Below are 18118 nucleotides of genomic sequence, written 5' to 3'. Positions count from 1 at the left end.
GAAAGGGAATTCGAGAGAACGGTAGGAAGAGCCAGAGCATCCATGATTGTGACTCTTTGAAGGAAGGTTTTCTGGAAAAAGACATAGACTTGGCTTGTTGCCATTGAATGAGAAGGGACGAAAACCTTCTAATGGAAGGAATGGAAATTAACAGGAGAGATGGCCCAGACAAGAAAAAGTAGGCTGGGGTGGTAAAAGAAATAATAAAAGATGGCTTTGTGGAGCTGTACCTCCTTTGGAGGAAGGCGGCCTGCTTATTCTTGGTGTAGCAGGGAAAGATGGGAAGCAGAATGGAATGCCTTAGAGCACAGTGTAGAAAGTGAGGGACTGCCAATAGGTGTCACCAGGAGCAGGGAAATTGAAGTTGAACAGGAATGAAAGGAGAGATGAGAAAACAAGACTTAACTTCTAATTACCAAAAAGAGATTTCCCTCTTAGCATTTGGTTGTCTTTCTCTCACCTCATCTTCTGTTGTCAGCAATTGCTTGGTTGGGTCTCACATTTCTTGGTCAAGGCATTGTGGCTTTAGCCTATCTTGATTTCTTCCTTACCAGGTATGCCCTTCAATCAGCTGGGTACTCTGGCAGGCAGCAAGTATTACAATGTAGAAGCCATGTATTGCTACCTGAGGTGGTAAGTACCCTTCTCCTCATGCAGAGGTGTGTGTGTGTGTGTGTGTGTGTGTGCGCACGCGTGCGCGTGCGTACATGTACACACACACATCCCTTCATTAGGAGCCTTAGAATTCTGTAAATTGAGTCAAGGCAACATAAATCAAATTAGTTCACAGGATTAAAATTGCATTTATTACGTTGCCATATGACAGTACATGATCTGAACTGTACCTAAATGGAGTTTCTGTCTTCTGGAAGCTTACTTCCTAAGATTCACGAACTGACCCATAAGATGAACAGAGCCAAATAAAAATGACAGCATTAAACCAAGATATGAAAAATATACTAAACTTAAGTAGCATACAGGTTCAAAGCTAATGTGTTTTAGGAATAGGAATGAGTAAACTCATAGATGGAGGAGAATAGCTTTGGTCTTACTATTTTCAGGCAGGGGAGGTAAGAGGAAGGTAAGGGATCTACTCTTGTCAGATTTATCTCAGAAGATATTTTGAAGGAGGTGGATTTTTTGGCTTGGCATTGTCTTTTTCCTCATGGCACTTGTCTCCAGATCTAGAGTTGGCTAGACATGGAAGGTCAGGATAAGTGCAATTTGTAGTTATTGGTGATCCTTCCCCCATATGATAATAGTATCTTTTCCCAAAATCTTGAGCAAGTGTCCTTTACTTCGTTTCCTCCTCTGGCTTAGTCAAGTTATAGCCACAATGCCTTTCTGCCTCTCCCTCAGCATCCAGTCAGAAGTGTCCTTTGAGGGGGCCTATGGGAACCTCAAACGGCTGTATGACAAGGCAGCCAAAATGTACCACCAGCTGAAGAAATGTGAGACTAGGAAACTGTCTCCCAGCAAGAAGCGGTGAGTGAGATGAAGGAGGGATTCTGTGGAGGTGAGACTGTAGACACCACTCCAGAGCCCTCTGCAACAGCTATTTGTTCCTTCTCAATTCAGGTGTAAGGACATCAAAAGGCTGCTAGTGAGCTTCATGTACCTGCAGAGTCTTCTGCAACCCAAGAGCAGGTATGTGCAAGAGTCTGTAAGCTCTGAAATTGGGCAAGAAGCTGCATTTCCCCTTCTCAGCCAGCTCTCCTCAATCCAGTCAGAGAATCTTCCTGGATGGAGGCATGAAACATGGCCTGGTCTCATACAGTCCTTTAGAGTGTAGGGTGCCATCACCTCACGGCCTTCTTTTTTCCCTCTTTCTTTGTCACCATTGACCTTTCACCTCTGTGTTCCCTGGCATCTATCTAGCACCCTGGACTCGGAGTTGACATCACTCTGCCAATCAGTCCTGGAGGACTTCAACCTTTGTCTCTTCTACCTGCCGTCTTCACCCAACCTCAGTTTGGCTAGTGAGGATGAGGAGGAGTATGAGAATGGTTATTCTTTTCTCCCTGACCTTCTCATCTTCCGTATGGTCATCATTTGCCTCATGAGTGTTCATAGCTTGAAGAGAGCAGGTAACCATCTTGTCAGACTTTCTTACCACTTTAAGCCTCTAGTTGGGTTCCAGGCTCCATAGAATCCCTCTTTGCAGCAACTTGTTCTTACCTAGATATGTAGCCAGTACGTCCCATGCTTGCAACCCTTCTGCAGCCCTATTCACACTGTCCTGTATGGAGCTTTGTGGTGGAAGCTGAGGGAGGAGGAAAAAATCTTGCTGTTAGATACCGGTAGGAGACAGTATGCCCCCAGACCCAAAAACAAGGACTTAGGTTCCAGCCAACCAGAATTCTCTCCCTCCCCACAGAAGGAATGGGGCATAATCAGGCTAATAAGTCTTTCTTGTAATATTGGGCAGGGTTTGGGAAATGAGACAGGACTGAGTAGAGTGACAAGGTGAAGAGACCTTGGTTGCTAGAAATAACCTATGTGAAGGCTTAGAGCAGGAGAGTATTTCAGTGGCCACAAAAGGTTTAGAGCAAAAAGTATAAGGTTGTTTTGGGGTCGCAGGGTGGAGGGGACCTCAGCATACAGAGCTGGTAAAATAGGGTAGGAACTTGGGAGGATTGGATGAGACTTCCTTTGAGCTGCTACATGTATGGAAATAGGAAAGATAAGACCCTTGTCTTCCAAAGGATAATTCTACACTACAACCCTTAAAGCCCTTCTCTCTCTCTAATTTTAGGATCAAAGCAATACAGTGCTGCCATTGCCTTCACCCTGGCTTTCTTCTCCCATCTTATCAACCATGTCAATATCCGGTTACAGGGAGAGCTGGAAGAGGGAGAGAACCCTGTGCCAGCATTCCAGAGTGATGGGACAACAGGTATGGGAATAGTGAGAGGGACTGAGGAGAGTCATCAGGGGAAGGGATATTATGTAAAGGGTTAGGGGGAGAAGATATAGATAATTACAGCTATCTATCTATATATCTGTACATGAAAATCAAGTATGGGTTGGACTAGATGGCCTCCAGCATTCCTCCTAACGGAGATTCTCTCATTCTCTGAGTAGTCAGGGATGGAGAACTGAGCAAAAGGTGCTGTTGGATAGAGGGAAAAGACCCCAAGCTTTATCCTGTAACTGAGCTCTCCCCCACACTTTCAGTCACATCACTTCTTCCCACAGATGAGCCTGAGTCCAAAGAACCACTGGAGAAGGAGGTGGAGCCAGAACCAGAGCCTCCTCCCCCAGCACCAAGAGTGAATGAGGCCAAGAAGAGTCGTAAGTTCTCCCGCCTCTCTTGCCTTCGTCGGAGACGCCACCACCCACCCAAAGCTGGTGATGACAGTGACCTGAGTGAAGGCTTTGACTCAGATTCAAGCCATGACTCAGCGCGGGCCAGTGAAGGTTCAGACAGTGGCTCAGATAAGAGTGATGAGGGTGGGGGTACAGCTTTTGATGCGGAGACAGACTCAGAGATGAACAGCCAGGAGTCACGCTCAGACCTGGAGGATATGGAAGATGAGGAGGGAGCACGGCCTATGGCCCCAGACCCCCCTCGGTCCAGGCCAGAAGCTTCTGATCCCTCCAATGGCCCATTGGGTCCAAATGAGGCCAGTATTGCCAGTAACCTGCAAGCCATGTCTACTCAGATGTTCCAAACCAAACGCTGCTTCCGATTGGCCCCCACCTTCAGTAACATCCTTCTACAGCCTTCTAATGAAACTCAGACCAATGCTGGTAACAGAGCCTGCATCAATGGGGACCTGGACAAACCTGAACCAGGTATTTCAGCCTCTTGGGATTATCTAGCCCTGGTTCCTATGTCTGTATCAAATGGGACTTATTCTGGCGGGAGGTTCTGTCCTCTTCTGGGAGGTTGCCCTAGCCTTTAATGTTCCCCACTCTGTCTCTCAGGGAGTTCTTAGTGCAATCTGGATTTCTTTTCTCCTGTAGTGACAGCATAGTCAGTCATTCTACCCACTAGAGATCTGAAATACTACTTCCTTGGTCTTTACTTCTCCTTAGTTTTATACTTTCAACTCCCAGCTCCCAAATATTTTCTTCCTCTTGCTCTTCCATCACTCCTATCCCTGAGCTTACATATCTTACATATGGCAGGTGTGGGACCAGAAAAACTGACACATAGTGGGACACATTGAAACTTACTTGAATGTCAGCGTTGTTGAAAGAAAATTGGGTCCTGCTTGCCCTTCCTTCTAGCTCAGAGATTATAGAATCATGGATTTAGAGCCAGAAAGAAACTTAGAGGTCCTTTGATCTAACCCCTTCATTTTGTTGATGAGGAAACTGAGGCTAAGTGACTTTAACCAAGGTCACACAAACAGTAAACGTCAAGACCAAGGTTCAAACCCAGGTCATCTGACTCCAAATGCAGAGTTTTTTCCACCTCACCATAATGCCTGAGGGAACCCTGAATAGCCAGCCATGCACATTAGCCTGAACCTAAAAGAAACTAGATGGCAGGCTTGAGATACCAGACATCAAGTCTTTCATCTCGGCTCTTTATCCTCCCTCCTCCTCCACTGTAGCATCTGATGATGGATCTGAGTCAGAGGAGAGTGTGTCCAGTGGGCGCTCCTGTCACAATGAAAGGAGCATTCAGGAGAAACTTCGCATCTTGATGGCAGAGGGACTTCTTCCTGCTGTGAAAGTCTTCTTGGATTGGCTTCGGACCAACACTGACCTCATCATTATGTGTGCACAGGTCTGCCTCACTTCTCCCTCTCCTTCACCCCCCCCCAAAAAAAAAGAAATTACCTGCCTGTTAGCTTCACAGCCTCTTCTTGGGGATAGGACACAGTACTTGGGAACTTTCCTTTGATGTGTCTACAAATTAATTGAGGGATGATCTATGATGGAAGGCCCTGAGAGGTTATCTCACATATGCCCCGTTTCCTTTATTCCTGTCATCATAGGAGTTTAAAAAAATCCTTAGAGAAGACAGTCCCACAGCTTGCTCAAAGACCAGCTTCTAGTCCTACCCACCTCAACTGTCAGAAGGTTTTTCCTAAGATATGACTTAAATTTGTCCTGCTACAAGTTTTGCCCATTTCTTATAGCCAATTTCAATTCCAGTCTTCTTCCTGCTACTAAGAACTAGAATTGTAGGCAGGAGCTGGGGGCCTCCTGCATAAAGAGAATGGAGTCAAGAAGATCGAAATTCAAACACTTCTTCTAAATTCAAAGACATCTTCTAACTTTGTTGTCCCTGGGCAAGTTACTTACCTTCTCTCTGCCCAGGGTCCTTATCAATAAAATGTATATAACACCATCATATACTAAAGGGCTGTGGTATGGGTCAGATGAAATAACATGTCATTATTAGTCTTCACAATGTCCTTGTGAAGCGCAATGTAGTACATTTGGGCAAAGATCAGTGAAAGGAGAAGAGTATTTATTATTTCTGTTTAACAAATAAGATCACTAAGACTTAGGGAGGTGAAGTGATTTGCCCCACGTCAGACATTTAGGATCAAAGCTGGGGCTTGAACCCAAGTATCCTAATTCCAAGACAAGTATTCTTTCCATTATACCATATTGAATAGGTGAAAAAATGTGGGTAGAGTATGTCAGTATGTCAGGAAGTTGGAGAGTGGAGCAGTGTCACAAAGGAAGAAAGAAAAGGAAATGCAAAGTTTGGAGCTAGAAAACAAATCTGAGACTCTTAGAGACAAGAAGGGAATTGGATGTTCTGAGGAGAAAGCAGGTATTTGTCTTTTCAGGATAGTAGAACCCCACAAAGTGTGAGTCAAAGGAAGAAGCAGAGGAATGGTAATTGATAATTCCCTGCTCAAGGGGTGACAACACAGCTCTTTAGGGACCTGGTAACAACAGTAAATAGATCTGAGGTACATATTGAACCTATTGATAATCTCCCATTGTGAAGTTATGGGCAAGGAACTGGAGATCCTATATAGGGGCGGAGTTAGAATGTTTTCATAGCTGCTTATTGAAGGCAAGGAATACAAAAGAGATAAATCCATTTAGGATGTGGACACCTGGCCAAAAGGTGGTGTATGAGAATGAGATTGGGATTGCTGGACCACAGCTTTAAAATAAAGGAATGACAGACTCCTCCTGAAGGATTCAATGCACCTAACAGACCTGTAAGAATATATTTGCTGGGTGTCTTAGAAATCAAAAGTTCAGAAAAGCTCTAAACTAAAAAGGCTGGAAAAAGAAAGCTGTTTACTTAGATCCACCGATCTAAATACCATAGAGAGAGGCTGCAATGAAAGAAGAAAAGCAGTTGAAACACTTAGAAGTTAACACAATCCAAGAAAAGAACCAATAATAAATAAACTCTGTGGTTTCAAATGGCTGAAATTTAGGCAAAAAGCAAGAGGCACCATAGCTCTTATCAAATCTTACCTTGGGGGCAGCTAGGTGGCGTAGTAGATAGAGCACCGGCCCTGGAGTCAGGAGGACTTGAGTTCAAATCCAGTCTCAAACCAGACATTTAGTAGTTGAGTGTCCCTGGGCAAGTCACTTAAACCCAGTTGCCTCGTAAAAAAACAAAAAAACAACTATAGGTCGAGAGTGAAAAAAGTTTGAGAAGCCCTGCCCTAGACCACCTGAACAGAAAGAGGAAATAGATGAATTGGGGACATCATAAAGCTGGCAAGAGGGACACAGTGTAGAAATCATGGGAGATTTGCATCGTCCACGCACCTGATGGATGAAGCTCTCTCTGTTATAAGTCCAGTTGCTTTTCCACAAGCCTTTATGATACTTTCATCCTTAAAATGGAGGAGCCCATAAAGGGAAGTTCTTCCTTGGATCCGATTTTTATAGGGAAGACTGTTTGCTTACTTTCCAGGTGGAAATTATGAGAATCTTGAAGGAGATAGTGAGCAAGGACTACTGCCTCCCAGAGTTTGTATTAGAAGGAAGAAAACCTGAACAGAATCTAATATGGACTTAACATGACAGGAGCTATTTTCAGCAGTTTCAGAGGAAAGTTCAGTAGGATTTCATGGACTACTAACATTTAGTAGAAGCCAACCCAGCAATGATGGAAACTCAAGAATTAAATTTTAAAGATAAAAAGGGAAACAATTCCAATGAAGAGAAGTTATCAGAGGAGACTGATATGGCTGCACTAGAGAACTCTCCAACCATCTCACCTTTTAGAAAGTATGTACAGAAAGTGGAAGTGAAGGAGGGGAAAAATGATGAGTACAAGAGATTGGCACAATACTGTGAAACTAGTGTCAGAAATGCCAAAGCACTAGGTGTGTTGAGCCTGGCTAGCAAAGCTAAGGGCAACTGTTAGAGGGGATATTTTGCTTGGGGTGGGGGGGATTGAAGCAGGGTTAGGAGCTCAGTTTGGGCAGGTGGAATGATGGTCACTGACCGCAGAGAAAAGATAGAGCTTATTCATTCTCATTTTGCTTAATTTTTCCTCTGCTCTTGGGAATGGCAGAACAGAACTGCCTAATGGGAAGTTAATACCAAGATAAATAAGGAAATTATAGGGGCAGCTAGGTGGCACAGTGGATAGACCACTGGCCCTGGATTCAGGAGGACCTGAGTTCAAATGTGGCCTCAGACACATAACATTACTGTGTGACCCTGCGCAAGTCACTTAACCCCATTGCCTAACCAGAAAAAAAAAAAAGGAAATTATGCCTGGCTCAGATGAATTACATGAGGGATGTGGTTGCTGAGCCACCATCAGTGTAATACAAAAGACTGTAGAAAACGGGAAAAGAGCCTCGTGGACTGGAGAAGGGTATATGTTGTCCTGGTTTGTTTGTTCTAAAACAGTTTTAAGAAGGAATAGCATCTACAACCTATAAGCCTGAGAGCTTACCTTAGTTTCTTTTTTTCTTTTTTAAAATTTTTTTATTCATTTTAAACTTAAATACAAAATGAGAAAAAAAGAACATTTCCATGTATACAGCCGAACATGAAGAGTAGATTCAATATAAAACCATAAATTTCCATTTCAGACTGTTTATTTTAAAAAAAACAACTATGTAATAAGTACTACATACTGTTTTCAGTGCTACCCAGCTTTTCTGTGCTTCCTTCTAGGTTTTCTTTTGTTCTTTGCTGTGTCCTATTTTTTCTTCCCTCCCCACCCCACTCTGGAGAAGGCTATAATTAAACAAGGAGCCTATATACATACATACATGTACATACACATACATATATATGTAAGACCAGACTATACATATTTTTATTTGTCAATTCTTTCTCTGGGGGTGGATAGCATCTTTTCATAGGTCCAAGTCTTTCCTTGTTTTTCTAAAATCAACCAACTCATCATTTCTTATAGCACAGTGCTGTTCCTTCACAGTCATATACCACAGCTTGTTTAGCCATTCTCCAGTTGAAGGGCGTCTATAATTTTTGCCAATATATCTCAAAGTTGTTTTAAATTGCTTTTCTCTAATCGATAACGGTTTAGAACATTTTTTCATATGACTATATATAGTTTTGATTTTCTCATCAAAAAACTAACTGCCTGTTCTTATTCTTTGATTACCTTAGTTTCCTGGGGAAATTCTGAAATGGATTATTCAAGAGATGGTTAGTGAACATCTAGAAAAGGAAGCAGTGATTCCAAGGAGCCTATATGGCTTCATCAAGAAGAAGTCATGCATATAACTAACCTAACTTTCTTTTTTGACTGGATTACTAAATTAGTATGTCAGAGGCATTTGATAAAATATTGTATATTCTTGGAAAAAGATGACTAGATGTGGTCTATTTAGAGGGATTTGGAACCTTTTGAATGGCTGTGCTCAAAGAGTAGTCATTTATGGTTTGCCAGAAAAGGTCTGCAGTGGAGTGCCCTTGAGGTCTGTGCTTGACCATGTACTGTTTCACGTTTTTGTCAGTAACTTGGATAAAGGCATAGATGGCATGCTTAGCAGATTTGCAAATGACACAAAGTTGGGAGAAGAGAGCTAACACAGTAGATGAGAGATGATCCCAAATTACCTTGCCAGGCTAGAACAGAATATTAAATCTTGTTAGATTATATTCAGTAGACATAACTGCAAAATCTTATGCTTAGGTTCCAATAAAACCACCCTAATTAAGGAGTGAAGAGGTATGATTATTCAGCATTTTGTCTGAAACAATGCTGATGGTTTTCATGTGTGCCAGCTCAGTATGAGTCAGCAGTATGATGTATTAGCTATTTGCTAATTTGATCTTGGGCTGCATTGAGAGGAAAACTTCAAGGAATAAGGAGGTGATAGTCCTGCTTACTCTGTGCAGGTCAGAACACATCTGGATTTGTGTTCACTTCTAGGAAGCACAGGTTAAAAAGGGGATTAATAGCTCTGCCTCAGTTTCCTCATTTGTAAAATGGGGGTGATAATAATAGCATCTTCCCTGGGTGGTTGGGAGGTGCAAATGAGATAGGAAACCTTGAAGTGGTAGACGCTAGCTATGATTATTTTTACAAACTTGAGGATATCTAGGATGATAAAAAGTCTTGAGTCATACTGTATGAGGACCGATTGAAGGAACAGGTACTCTTAGCCTGGAGAAGAGATGGATCAGGACACATGGCTGTCTTCAAGTATTTGAAGGCCTGTTCTATGTAAGAGGAAGCATACTTGTTTTGGTCCGAGGAGGCAGAACCAAAAGCAGTGGATGGAAGCTCTAAAGAACCAAATTAGGCCTCATGTCAGCTATCCAAAAGTGGAAGGCTTCTGCTTCAAATGGAGGCAGATAGCTACTGAGATCCCTTCTAACTGTAGAATTTTGTGATTATATGGTAATTATGAGGATTGTACTATAATTTTGTACCTCTTATCATTCCCATGCATACCATCCTTTATAATAGAATACTTCTTTGCCCATGTAAGAGATTCTCTCTTCCTGTTTTCTCAAATGTCATACCATCTAATAAGCTTGTCACCAACACTGCTGAAGTTTGAAGCGCTGAGGTTATTGGGAGAATGGGAAAGAATGGGATATCTCCGAGAGAACCTGCTGTTTTCTTTAGACCAGGTGTGGAGTAGACAAAGTACATTTATTAAATGCCTCCTGTGGGCCAGACATTGCTAAGTGCTTTACAGATATCTCATTTGATCCTCAAACAACTCTAGAAAGTAGGTGCTATTATTAACCCCATTTTATGGTTAAAGAAACTGAGGCAGGCAGAGGCTAAGTGACAGGATCACACAACGAGTAAGTGTCTGAGGCTGGATTTGAACTCAGCTTTTTTAACCCCAACTCTAGATCTACTACACCATTTAGCTGTCTCCAGGACAATGGGGATCTGGGTTTTTGTTGTTGAGTTCTTCAATTGTGTCCGACTCTTTGTGACTCCATTTGGGGTTTTCTTGGCAAAGATACTGGAGTGGTTTGCCATTTCTTCTCCATCTCATGTTTTACAAATGAGGAAACTGAGGCAAACAAGGTTGAGTGACTTGACCAGAGTCACACAGCTGGTGTCTGAGGCCAGATTTGAACTCAGGAAAAGGAGTCTTCCCGACTCCAGGCCCAACGCTCTAACCACTGTACCTCCAAACTGCCCCTGGGGCTCAAAACTTTTTTTTTGGAATAGAAAGACCACCTATTCTTTCATTCCTTCATTCTGGATCATCCCACATTTGGAAATTGTGGCCTCATTTCCATCTCTTCTGTGGATGCATTCTGCTCTCCATGGTGATAGAAATCTCCCGTACATTAGTTTTTCTTCTCATTCCTGCTAAGCCTCTTTCATTGCTCCTGTCCCTGCAGAGCTCCCAAAGCCTATGGAATCGCCTCTCTGTATTACTGAATCTTCTGCCAGCTGCTGGAGAACTCCAGGAGCCTGGTAAGTCAGCCCCGTTTCCCTCCATACCAAATTTTAGCCCATTTGTTCTCCTTCCTGTTCCGTGGTCGTTCTTCAGCTACACTTTAAACTAATCCCCAAAGTAAGGAGGTTAATGAGATTCAGCTTTCCACCCTTTACAGTATACAACAGAAGATTTGTGGTCCCAGCCTCTCTGGTTTCCCATCCCTAAACACTGCCTCCTGTGTAGGGACAGGATAGCTAACCTGATCCAGTTTGGAGCTCCCATGGGGGAGAAGAAAAGAAACAGCCGGGGGCTAGAGAGAGCAACTGACTGGTGCTGTGGTGACTGGGAGGCAGTTGTCTCTGGTACCTGGAAAGGAGCTGTCTGGGTTGACCCCCTAGTCCAAGAAAACTTGTCTCTTTTCGTTGTTTTACCCTCTCTCCTATAACCATCCACCCCACCTATCTTATTCTCTTTTCTCTTCCCATCTCTACTTCATAATCCCCTCTTCCAAGGAACCTTCCCAGAATGATTTTTTCACCCATACTTCACATACTTTACTTCTGTAGTTCCTTCACATCCGTCCTTGGGTTGGGAGAGTAGGAGTTGATAGTCTCTTTTTAGATTGGAAGTTCCTGAGAGCAGCGATTCACTCTCTAGGTCTTCCCCTGCCTTCCAAAGGCGGGTGCACTAATATATTTCTTTTTCCCCAGGCCTGGTCTTGTGTCCTGAAGTACAGGATCTCCTTCTGGGCTGTGAACGACCTGACCTTCCCACTTCCCTGCTGCTCCCAGAAGACACAGCTCTCCGAAACCTCCCCCCACTCCGAGCTGCCCATAAACGCTTCAGCTTTGAACTAGATCGACCGTTGCTCAGTCCCCTGGAGGAGGTGAGGGTATCCCTGGTTCCCATTTGTGTGTCACATACACCTCCAATCACAGGGCCTTGAAGGTTTGGGAACTTCTTTTGCCAATCTCCTTGCTTCCTACCACTCTGTCCTAGGCAGAGCAGGCTCTGTTGTCCAGTCAACCCAGGATTCTATCTGTAACAGGGACTCAAAGGGATGTGTTTTGGGACTTCATACATCTTAGCTCACTAGGCCTCCTAACCAATCCCCCATACCTCAGTCTCTCCCTTTCCTGTCTATCCTCCAGCAGCCACCAAATTAACATTCTTGATTTTTGGTTTCAGGTTTGGGTTTGTTTGTTTGGGGTTTGTTTGTTTTGTTTTGTGTTTTGTTTTTTGGCGAGGCAATCGGGGTCGAATGACTTGCCCAGGGTCACACAGCTAGTGTCAAGTGTCTGAGGCCAGATTTGAACTCAGGTCCTCCTGACTCCAGGGCTTGTACTCTATCCACTGTGCCACTTAGCTGCCCCCAAATTAACATTCTTAAAATACAAATCTGATCATTCCCCTGCTCTAGGGTATTGGAGCCCACTTTCTTTCCAAAATTATTTCATGTTACTACTCTATTCCCCATAAAATGACATTCCATCTCCAGCCGCTGTGCCTGCACAAATGGTCTTCTGTCTCTGGGATCAATCAGTCCTTCCAGTAAACTTATATTAGGTGGCTACTGTGTGCCATTCTCTGCTAAACTCCGGGAATGCAAAGAATGGCAAAGGCAGTCCCTGCTCTCCAGGTGCTTACACTCTAATAGAGGATGTGACATGTAATCAACTATGTACAAACAAGCTATCTGTGGCATAAATTTTACTAAAAGGATTTAGGAAAGGCTTCGTACAGATAGGTGAGCATGTTATAGTGAAAAGAAGAGTATGGAGCCTTGGGTTCAACCATCAGAGCTCTACTGGTACTTCCTTTTCTCTACTTTCATTAAATCCTCTCTTGGGCTACTTTTGTTATCCTCTTATTGAAAAAATATCGATATTTGTACTCTACATTTTAGGTACAAATCTGCCAGAAATAATTTGTAGTAATTTAACATTCTAAATCCAAGTGAGCTTTAATTGACGGTTTTTTCATCTCCTGGGATAATTCTCTAACACGAAATATTTTGAAGTTACATAGGCATCTTTTTTTTTTAAGGTTACTTTTTTAAAAAAAAATTTGAGTTCCAAATTATCTCCCTCCCTTCTGCCTCTCCCCCACCCATTGAGAAGGCAAGCCCTAAGACATAGGAATCTTAAACAAGGAAAATGTAACTGATAAAATGCAAATTGAGTTAACATTCTGTTCCAGGTTAGAGAAAAACCACTCATCTGTCATTGATCCCTCCCTTAAGGGGTCTTTTCCTCAGCTAATCTCTAGTGAAGTAATCTAGAGGGCCTCTTCCCTCTGATCAATAATAATCCAGAGATTAGGAGCTCTTCTAGAAATGTAAAATGGGGTAGAGGTAGGGATGGAGGCTGTCCTTAAGTAGACTATAACTAATCCCTTTGGAGAATCGGAAAGGCAGTGACCTTAACTAAACCCAAGATGTTTTTTATTCTAAATTTGGTTACCGCCTTTAATCCATTTTCTAGGACTTTAGCTTTCATTTTTCAATTTTTAAACATTTGCCTAAAAGAAGTTAGGCCTGAGAGAAAGAATTTTAGTGGAAGACATTGTTTCTTGAGAAGTTTAAGATAGTTTCTTCAGGTAGGTCTGGAAAGAACTTTAGACTGGAGAAAAATTTGTTCCTTAATATTTTCATTGGAATTATAAAGAAAGTTTTTAATATTCTTCCATATTAGTCTTTCCTCAGAATCTCTGAGGTTCCTACATGTACACACCTGGGAGTAGAAAGGTAGAAGAGAAAAATTCTCTGAAAGAGATGAAAGTGGGCAGAGTTTGCTGAGATGGAGAAAGGAGATTCGACTGAGTCTGCCTCTCTGTTCCCCCTTCTCTCCCCCCCATCCCCTATATCCTTCGTGTAATGTCTCTTCTGTCTCTCCTCTTCCCAATATCCATGCAGTCTGTCGTGAGAATCTGCTGCATCCGTAGCTTTGGTCATTTCATTACCCATCTGCAAGGCAGCATCCTGCAGTTTAACTCTGAGGTTGGCATCTTTATCAGCATTGCTCAGACTGAGCAAGAGAATCTGTTGCAGCAGGCCCAGGCCCAGTTCAGGATGGTAAGTGTTGATCCTTTTCCCTAACCACCACCCTTAAGGATCCTGAAGTCCTTCTCGGCTCTTTCACTTAGGTTTATATGCAAGAGAACACTGTCTAGCTGGTAAAGGAATAGCTATCAGTATAGAGGGAGAAATGGGAAGTATCAGAGCAAGGTGGGAAAGGTACATGGCATGGTCATTTGAGGGCAGTGGATATGGGGATGGGGAACAGTTTTAGGAAGGCTTCCTAGAGAAGGGATTCTGGGCATGGTCTGGCAGGAAGAAGAAGAAGAAGTACTCCATTAGCCGGGAGGCATTGGAGGGCAAAGATTAGCAGGTATTGTAGACAGACAACCCATGGACCTGTCATCCCATCCACAGCAGCTCCTCGCCTGTGCTTGCCTCTAAGGGTACAGGGAAGTAAGAAACCAGCTTCTGTCACCACTCTCCACCACTCCCTTTGTATACAGTTCTTTCCTGTGGTCCCCGAATCAATTACTACAGCCAGGATTCTGTGTTCCCTTTAATATGTCTGTGTCATGACCTGGCATCTTCTTCTCTTCCTCACCCTAACAGGAAGAAGAACCTTTACTTCAGAGGAGGGTGTTTGTGTATGTGTTGATGGGATGTTGTCATACAGTCTAACCTGTTTCTCCTGTGTGTTTCTAGCATCCAGCATTTTTCCTTCCATTCTCACTGCAACCATCTTAGTTTGGGCCCTTATCACCTCTTTTCTAGAATATTTCTTAAAAATTGTTTATTATTAACTTAATCATCAAAACAAACAAAAAACTTTAAGTAGCTGCTTTTAGTCACTTTCACAAAATCATTAACCCCAAACTAAAGTTTCCTGAAAAGCAACCTTTTATCCATATAATATGGATAGATAATATCTTCTGGACTATTCAAGTCATTTCCCCTCCCTCCCCCCCCAACTTTCTGTTGTTGCAGTCTGCCCTGATCAAACATTGCTAGATTACTCTTCAAACGTTACTTTGATCATGCTTGTCTCCTGCTCAGAAACTTCCATGGCTCTCCATTCCTCACAGTATCCAGTCTACTCTTGCCTGGTATTCAGGGTCACTCTTTGGCCCTTAGTTGCTTTGCCAGCCATAGGTCCCATTGTGCTGCTCTTGAGAGCCGCCAGAATAGGCCACTTGATTTCTTTTAATACACTTTATGTATTCCTTGCCCTAGTCTTTTGCCCTATTCAGCTGAGTTGATAAAATTTTCTAAGTCTCACTCCTTGAAGCCTTCTCTCAACACTTCAATCTACTGTAATGCCTTCCTTCTTTATCTTAATGCCTGTGCTACCCCATATAGTCCTTACCAAATGTTGCCTTGTTTAATTAGTTACATTTTTATATGTATACACCTTCTCTTCCTAACTAGATTGTAAGTTTTTTGAGGGCAGAGACCTAGTTTTTGTATCTTGTATAGTAGGTGATCAGTAATTGTTAGTTGACTGATACTGTGGTTTAGATTCTAGAAATGGACTTTCTTGTACTTCGCTTTCCCAACAGGGACAATTAAAAGGTATTTGATTGCAAAGTTCATGCTTGCCTCAGATCCCAGGGATTTCTCCTCATTTTGTTTCCTAAGGAAGGAGAATCTAATCCTAACCTAATCCTTACTTATATCTAGCTAGTCTCTCTTTTTCTTCCATAAACAGGCCCAGGAAGAGGCTCGTCGGAATCGGCTGATGAGAGACATGGCTCAACTTCGGCTGCAGGTGGGAAAATAGGAATCCCATCCTTCTCCTCATTTCTCTCATTAGGGTAGTTCCCATACAGAAGACCCCCTGCCATCTTAACTTCCATTTCGTTCTTTCACTGAGTTTCTCTACTTTGTCCTCACCTTCCTACTTCTTGTTCTGCTTTTTCCTTTCTTTTTTCTTACCTCTCTCCTCTTCCTCAAAACCATGGCAACCTTAAACAGCCTGAGGAACATTCTAATAGTCAGCTTCTCCCTTTCCTACTGAAGTGTTTGTCCCTGAGGAGGGGTAGGAGGGCACCCAACTCACTGCCTTTTGCCCTTCTCTCACCAGCTTGAGGTGTCTCAACTGGAAGGCAGTTTGCAGCAGCCCAAGGCTCAGTCAGCGATGTCCCCATACCTCGTCCCCGACACTCAGGCTCTCTGCCAGCACCTCCCCATCATCCGACAGCTGGCCAGCAGTGGCAGGTTCATTGTCATCATCCCTAGGACAGGTAAGGATTTGGGAATTGGAAGGACAGGACTATGTCATAATAATATGAACAGTGCCATCCTGGACCAACTCTGTTGTCCAGTCAATCCAGGGTTCTATCTGTAACAGGGGCTCAAAGGGATGTGTTTTGGGACTTCATACATCTTAGCTCACTAGGCCTCCTAACCAGTCCCCCATACCTCAGTCTCTCCCTTTCCTATCTATCCTCCAGCAGCCACCAAATTAACATTCTTGATTTTTGGTTTTGGGTTTGTGTTTGTTTGGGGTTTGTTTGTTTTGTTTTTTGTTTTGTTTTGTTTTTGGCGAGGCAGTCGGGGTCGAATGACTTGCCCAGGGTCACACAGCTAGTGTCAAGTGTCTGAGGCCAGATTTGAACTCAGGTCCTCCTGACTCCAGGGCTTGTACTCTATCCACTGTGCCACTTAGCTGCCCCCAAATTAACATTCTTAAAATACAAATCTGATCATTCCCCTGCTCTAGGGTATCGGAGCCCACTTTCTTTCCAGAATTATTTCATGTTACTACTCTTCTCTAGTCCCCATAAAATGACATTCCATCTCCAGCTGCTGTGCCTGCACAAATGGTCTTCTGTCTCTGGGATCAAATCAATCCTTCCAGTAAACTTATATTAGGTGGCTACTGTGTGCCATTCTCTGCTAAACTCCGGGAATGCAAAGAATGGCAAAGGCAGTCCCTGCTCTCCAGGTGCTTACACTCTAATAGAGGATGCGACATGTAATCAACTACGTACAAACAAGCTATCTGTGGCATAAATTGGACTAAAGGGTTTAGAAAAGGCTTCGTACAGAAGAAAGTGGGATTTTAGCTAGAGCTTGGAGGAGGCCAGGGAAGCCAGGAGGCAGACGTGAGGAAGAGCATTCCGTGCATGCAGTGAGGGTAGCAAAAATGCCCCAAGTGGGATAGGGAGTGTTTTGTCAAGGAACAGTAAGAAGGCCATTGTCACTGGATCAAAGAATACCTGGGGGTGGGGAGAGTGTAAAAGAAGACTAGAAAGTTTGGAGGATCAGTTACCTAGAGCTCTGAATACCAGACAGGGTTTTATATTTGATTCTGGGGTTGATAGGGAGCTACTGTTGGAGTAGGCAGGAGGCATGGTCATAGCTGTGCTTTAGAGAGATCTCTTTGACAACGGAGTGGAGGAGGATGAGTTGGAGTGGGGAGAGACCTGAGGCAGGCAGACCCACCAGCAGGCTGTTGTGACAGTCTCGGTGTGAGGTGATGAGGGCCAGCACTAGAGTGAGTGATGGCAGTGTCAGAGGAGAGAGTGGGCATGTTAGAGAGATGTTAGCAATCTAAAATCAATAGGCTTTGGCAGCAGATTAGCTATGGGAAGAAATGTCAGTGAGGAGTCACGAATGACAACTAGTTTTCGAACTTGGGGGGACTGGTAGACAGCTGGTGTCCTCACAAGTAATAGGGAATTTTGGAAGATGGGAGGGTAGATTTGAGAATCATGAATATAGAGATGGTAGTTAAATTCCTGGGAGCAGATGAGATCACCAAGTAAAGTAGTATAGAGAGGGAGAAGAGAGGGCCCAGGACAGAAGCTTGAGGAACACCTACGGTTGGAAGGTATGATCTGGAGGAGGCTCCAGAAAAGAAGACAGAGAAGGAGTAGTCTGATAGGCAGGAGGAGAACTAGGAGAAAGTGGTGGCCTGAAGACCTAGAAAAGAGAGTATCAATGAGTAGAAGGTGATCGACAATGTCAGAGGCTGCAGAGTGGTTGGGAATGATGATCAAGAAAAGACCACTGGATTAGGCGGTTAACTAAGAGATCATTGATAAATTATCTGTTGGAGGAAACTGGGTAGATGGGATGGCTTTAGCATGTGAAAGTGTTGGCCTTGGCAAGGCAAGGGTCACCTCTTCATTCAAGATAGGGATGAGAGCTAGTGGCAGAAGGCATCTGAGTGACATGAGATGAGAATGGGAGAAGGGGAACTTCAGTAAAATATGAGTCAAGGTTCTCATCTGAAAGGGGAGGGGGAGGGAGGGAGTTTCATGGGAGGTTGGAGGAAGGATGAAGAGTTTTGGAAGAATCACTGTGTTGA

General features: G+C 43.4%; 1 protein-coding gene across 5 annotated transcripts in view; it reads left to right on the top strand.

Moving 5' to 3' along the window:
• The window catches only part of SMG5 (SMG5 nonsense mediated mRNA decay factor), a 32215-nt gene that overhangs the window by 8210 nt on the left and 5887 nt on the right, over positions 1-18118 (top strand). For all 5 annotated transcript variants that reach the window (XR_013487264.1, XM_020991529.2, XM_020991530.2 and 2 more), the window contains 12 exons: positions 555-633; positions 1360-1485; positions 1579-1647; positions 1879-2087; positions 2756-2896; positions 3199-3798; positions 4566-4741; positions 10747-10822; positions 11498-11673; positions 13702-13860; positions 15512-15571; positions 15887-16046. Coding sequence is in view for 4 of the 5 variants with exons in the window: in XM_020991529.2 (XP_020847188.1) it covers positions 555-633; positions 1360-1485; positions 1579-1647; positions 1879-2087; positions 2756-2896; positions 3199-3798; positions 4566-4741; positions 10747-10822; positions 11498-11673; positions 13702-13860; positions 15512-15571; positions 15887-16046 (2031 nt within the window). In the remaining variant the exon portion in view is untranslated. The remainder of the gene's footprint in view (positions 1-554; positions 634-1359; positions 1486-1578; positions 1648-1878; positions 2088-2755; positions 2897-3198; positions 3799-4565; positions 4742-10746; positions 10823-11497; positions 11674-13701; positions 13861-15511; positions 15572-15886; positions 16047-18118) is intronic.

The sequence above is a fragment of the Phascolarctos cinereus genome, unplaced genomic scaffold, assembly GCF_003287225.1.
Source record: "Phascolarctos cinereus isolate Bilbo 61053 unplaced genomic scaffold, phaCin_HiC Scaffold_5;HRSCAF=322, whole genome shotgun sequence".
NCBI classification, from domain to species: Eukaryota; Metazoa; Chordata; class Mammalia; order Diprotodontia; family Phascolarctidae; genus Phascolarctos; species Phascolarctos cinereus.
This window is presented reverse-complemented; position numbering and strand designations above follow the sequence as displayed.